The 5,654-nt window shown below is 42.9% G+C and overlaps 1 protein-coding gene across 1 annotated transcript in view; it reads left to right on the top strand.

Annotated features, from left to right (window-relative positions):
- NPAS2 (neuronal PAS domain protein 2) overlaps positions 1-5,378 on the top strand; it is a 105,086-nt gene extending 99,708 nt beyond the window's left edge. The window contains 4 exon segments of the mRNA XM_039714398.1: positions 1-83; positions 543-635; positions 2,525-2,711; positions 3,868-5,378. The exon segment at positions 1-83 is cut by the window's left edge and continues 40 nt beyond it. Coding sequence (XP_039570332.1) covers positions 1-83; positions 543-635; positions 2,525-2,711; positions 3,868-4,059 — 555 coding nt within the window. The 3' untranslated portion in view covers positions 4,060-5,378.
- The last annotated feature ends 276 nt before the right edge of the window (positions 5,379-5,654 follow it).

Here is a 5,654-nt window from a genome sequence, read left to right as displayed (position 1 = left end):
GGCGCGGCGCCCCCTGGCGGCCTGTCCCGCGGCGGCGGCGGCACCCCCGCGCCCGCCGGCTGCAGCCACGACCAGCAGCTCAGGTAGGGCCGGCCCCGCTTCCCCTCTGCCCGCGGGAACCGCGCTCCCGGCGCACCCCAGCCCTTGGGACTGCACTAATGCACGGGTGCATTAAAATTCACAAAGTGTAGCTGTCTGACCCCGTAGCGTTAGGAAAACTGATACCTTGCTGCTGCCTTTGAAGAGCACAAGGTGAATTTAACCGAAGTTGTAAAATATTGTTCAAGCACCCGTACACTTAGCAGACGATAATGGTGAAAAATGTGATTTATGAGGTGTGTGTCCGGCGCCCAGATCACCCCAGAGGGCAGGCGCGGTGCCCAGGACAGCCTGCCACAGCCAGCAGCTGGGCCAGAGCTCCCCACGCTCAGCCTGGTGCCGTGCCTCTGAAAATGCCGCTTCTCTTTGCACAGCCTGGCATTTGTGTGGTCCTTCTCTTCCAGCAATGTCTTTTTTTTTTTTTTTTTTCCCTCATGTGCCAGATTGTTGCTTAGCCAGCCTATTCAGCCCATGATGCCTGGGTCCTGTAATGCAAGACACCCTTCAGACCTCAGCATGGCGGGATCCCAGGCCAAGTACGTGCCTTGTTGAAGATAAAACATCAAAGTTGCTTTGGAGGGGAAGTAGCCTTCTTTTGTAAGATGATGAAGTAGTCATAAATATTGGGAATGTGTTACTGTGCTGAGCCTGCCTTCCAGCATCAGGGTCAGCCTTACCCTGCCTGGTCATATCAGGAAGAGTGACAGAGAGAAACACAAAGTGCCAGTGGCGTTTTAACAAGCCATGGCTGGGGGAATTTTTGTTCTTCACATGCTGCCTGCTTCAGCACTAGAACTTCTGACCCACCAAAGGTAAATGTGAGAAAGTCAGCACTGGCTCAGTTTACTGACTGGTGAAAATGGAAAGCCTCACCTCAGTTGTTTTGTCTCCTCAAGACTTAGATGAAGGAAGCAGAACACGCTGGGCAAAATATACCTTTTTTTTAGCTGTTTTTTGTCACTGTACTGAATTGTGAACTGATAAAACAATAAGCAACTGTTTGCACATCATTCCTTTAAATTCTTTTTTATAAAACAGTACTCTTCTAATGTTATCTCAGGAATGTAGGTATTCACTACTTCCTTTTTTAAACATCATTATTGTTGTTTAAGATTATCTTGAGTTAATTTGTCAAATGTAAATATTGTAGCTCTGCTTTTAAGCCTCTGAATAAAAGAGGCCTTATTTGCAAAGATGCATCTCCCAGCTCATGTAGACTTCCTGACTCATGGGACTGTTTTATAGGAGCTCACATCCTCATACAAGTACCCAGACTGTAGCATTTCTAACTAAACCCTAATGTTGAACAGCTGTTGAGTGAACACAAGCCACACTATGATCTCATCACCCTTTACAGGATAAACAGAATTAGGCTGGGTTGGCAATAATTCCATTGTGGTTTTGCCCACAGCCTTTCACAAAACAACACATATTTCAGTTTTGCTCTGCAAAAGCAGAATGGCAAGAGGAAATGAGTATTTTGGTTCTGTCACATCCCTTGTTCCAGAGAGTTTCTAGAGGCTTCTTCTGTTCCTAGAGTGGGGCTCATGGTGATGGGAACTGCTGATTCTATGTGGCAATACATGTATGAGCAGCTTAAGAAGTAATCAACCCTAGCTGTGTGTCTGCAGGAGATCACCACCCCCCAGGCAGTCACAGGGGAGCACGGGCAGCAGGACAGGAGTGCATTTGCTTCTCTCTTGCTGCAGTTCAGGGCTCAGCATATTAAAACAGAATCAAAGGCCATTTGGTTTAATGAGCTGGGGATGTGAATGCTGTGGCTGAAGACAAGATGTGCATAGACCAGAATTCTTAATGAATCTAAAATGTGATCTGGATTTTGAGGTGAGATGTATTCTACCCTCCAAGCCCAGCTCATGCACAGAGTAAGGGAAAGCAGTGCTACCAATAGTGCTCATAGTTGTTCATATTAGCAGGTCCCTAATAATTTATTAGGAATTATTTGGGGGGTTTAGGCTGGAGAAGACGTGGGGAGACCAGTATCTTAGAAGGGGCTACAAGAGAGAAGGGGAGGGACTTTTTACAAGGGCATATAGGAATAGGACAAAAGTTAGTGAATTTAAACTGAAAGAGGGCAGGTTTGGATTAGATATTAGGAAGAAATTCTTTACTGTGAGGGTGGTGAGGCACTGAAACAGGTTGCCCAGAGAAGCGGTGGATGTCCTATCCCTGTCAGTGTTCAAAGCCAGATTGGTGGATGGGGCTCTGAGCAACCTGGTCTAATGGAAGATGTCCCCTACCATGAGAGGCAGGCTGGCACTAGACAGTCTTTAAGGACCTTTCCAACTGACAGCATGCTGTGATTCTGTGAGTTAGGAAGGCTAGGGATTGCCATCCCCCTTCTAAGAGAAGACCTTTGTTTCCAACACTTTGTTCTTGGTTGTTTTGCTTCTTTCTTCCATAGGTATTCTCAAACCCAACAAATGTTTCAAAGTTTGGAAGTGCAGACTTCCAGCAGCAGCTCTCCGATCGTACTGATGGGACAAGCAGTGTTAAACCAAGGGTTCACCACTACTCCTCCTTCCCAGCCATCCTCTTTGCCACCTATGCAACTCCAGCACCAACAGCATCAGCAACAACGCTACCTGCAGGTAGGACAGAGAGGATGATGTATAAAGTGTGCACACAGAGTGACAAGGTGAGTGGGCTGTGCAGGCGGGGCCCCAGGTTTCTGCTGGAGCCTGATCCTGGCAGGAATGTCCATTAAAGAGATTCTGATGTGTGACACACTGCTACAGTGGTCAGTACTAGTACAGCAAGGGAGCAGTGGGAACAGTCAGAATATTTAAAAGGAAATTACTAATTCTGTACATTTAAAGCATAATCAGATTATCTTGGATATATTTAAAGTTTATTTCCAGCTGGAGAAAATCAATGCCTTAGGATTTGTTCTGTTCTCTTTATTCAGTATAAAATTTGCTTAGTTTACAAGTCAAAAGATGATTTTTAATTACCAGCATCAACATAAAATAGATCTGGATCAGATATCTGGATCCCTTCAGGAAACGAACATATTTTCTCAACTCCACAAGGCAAAGAAGATAAAGTGGAGCACGTTGCCTGGAAGAACCAGGTGATTTGAAGATGTAAAAATACTTATTTTTTGACCTAATTCAACACATACTAAAGTAAAGGGGGGAAATGAGGTGTCTCTGTATTAGTTCAACAGGAGCTGAACTGAGTCTATGAAACCTGGTCACGTATCCACTGGCATCACTGAAAGAGTATAACCAACCTCAAATGATTAAACCCTTGTTATTGAACTGAAATCCTTATCATAGTCTGAGAATTAATGAAAAAAAATGTCTGTCAGATACTGTTTCCAATAAAGCATCTGCAAAATTCACATCAACACTGCAAGGTCACACCCAGCTGTAAGCTCAGGAAAAGGAAGGGCTAGAAGGGACAGCATGAGGCACATTAGAATCCTGTTTCATTTCTGCCACCCATCCGTGTCATTTCTGATATGTTCAGCCACACGGTTCCCAAACAGGCTTTTCAGGATAACCTGCAAATCCCAGGCAGTGCATTACTGTGAGAAAACCTTTTCAATGCTTAAATGCAATGTTCTTTGTTGCAATTTATGTCCATCCCTTCCAGCATTAGTTAAGCTAACCTCACGCCAAACAGCTCCAGAAATAAAAGCCAGCAAACCAGTAGTATTTTCAAGCATCCTGTAACCTGAGGACAAAGAGCATTAACGCGTGAAAGAATCAAACACCAGGATAAATTTTATTTTATCTGTAGGTGCAAACACCAAGTTCTTTGCACAATGAACAACCCGATTCTTTGCTCCTGCCATCTTACTCACCACAGCCAGGAAATATGGGGTATCATCAAACACAGCAGCAGCAGCAGCAGCAGCAGCAACAGCAACTAACATCAAGAAGAAGGAATAGTTTATCAGAATCATCAAATTTACCACAGCCACTGCGATAGAGTCCCACCAGCACAATCAATGCACGATTAGCTTTAACCAATGGGCACATGGGGCAGAAGAGAATGACTTTGTACTTACTGTTCTGGCTTTTGCACAAGCATTTCTTTCCAAGCTCTGTGACAGAAGTACGCCCAGAGTGCAGACTGCCACAGACAGCGCATTCACGGCACGCTGGCTTCCGTTCGCGCTGTGTCGTGAGCACAGGATGTACTGACAGAGCAAAATGAAAAGGAGCACTATCCTGAGCAGCCTCCATCACCGCTGGGAGCATGGGAAGAGGCGTTCAATCCCAGCGTGTCACTCTGGAAGCCATCTGGCAATTCCAAAAGACTGTCGACAGACTCATGAGGTACTTGGCCTTCACTGTTTCAGTTCTTCTTTTGTGTAGGAAAAGCACTGCGTCAAAGGTCTATCGAGGAGAGAACAAGAGATTATTTTTATTATGATTATTATTATTATTATTTTGCACAACTGCAGAGATGAGAAAACCTAGGCACTTTCTGTAAAGAGAAGTTTGTTTCTTTATTCTTGTGGCCAAATTAGCACATCCAATGGAGGAAAAAGCCCAGCCATTGGTGAAGATGGTCTACAGCTCATAACCCTTGATTTAGAATCTGAAAAGTATTATGCAGCTTACCCTAACTGTTCTTCATTACTAAAAACAAACCAACCAAAAAGACAAACCCAAAACCCACACTGGACTGTTTCATACATGAATTGTGATTGCAAAGAAGAACACAAATTGTAAGCACAATCATGCAATTCTCCAGTAGTACAACAGGAATCCTTCAACCTAAACTCACCCACTCCAAGTCTCTGAGAAATATGCACTGTGTTTTGGCCCACTGACTCGGGATGCTGCAGACTATTACATATCTCTTTCATTATAACATTTAGGATTAAATTTTCCTTTGGAGGGGAAAAAAAAAGAAAATGCACTTTTCGCTTTTTTTGTATGTTTTCCGTTGATATGTTTCTAAAAAAGATTTTATGTAATTATTAAATAAAAAGTAGTGTATTGTACAGCTGTTGTAATAATGACCTATTTCTATATAAAATAAAATTATATGGAATTATGTGGAAATTATTTTGTATATGAAATATCAACTCATTTCACAAGTATAAAGATTGTGCTTGTGCTTTTTTGTGAGTGGGTATTTTGTAATAAACTAATGAACTAGAGATGTTTTTGTGAAGGGAACTACTGTTTCATGCTATATACAACTCAAACTATTATTTTTTCCATTTAATGATGGACAGTTGTCTTTATTTGTAGAATAAAATAAAATAGCCAAAAGGCTTTATTGCAGGACTTGCACACATTTTCCTGTGACTGTTGAACTATGTGATTCACTTTAGACTTTTAATCTTAGCCACAGACTTGAATGGTGTTGGGCACCCAGTTAGCAAAACCCAGTATTTTCCCTTGTAGTTTTTGTCATGGCATAGACACTGAGAATGGAAACTCAGGAAGTTTTATTAGGTGCAAGCGAAAACAGCTCATTTTAAGCACCTTTAAAGACCTCAGGCAGCTTTGTACTTCCAACGAAAGAGAAAGCTCAGGAAGTTTTATTAGCTGCAAGCGAAAACAGCT

Source organism: Passer montanus, unplaced genomic scaffold (assembly GCF_014805655.1).
Source record: "Passer montanus isolate IOZ18808 unplaced genomic scaffold, ASM1480565v1 scaffold3, whole genome shotgun sequence".
Taxonomy (NCBI): Eukaryota; Metazoa; Chordata; class Aves; order Passeriformes; family Passeridae; genus Passer; species Passer montanus.
Note: the sequence above shows the minus strand (reverse complement) of the source record. Positions and strands in the feature narration are given on the sequence as shown.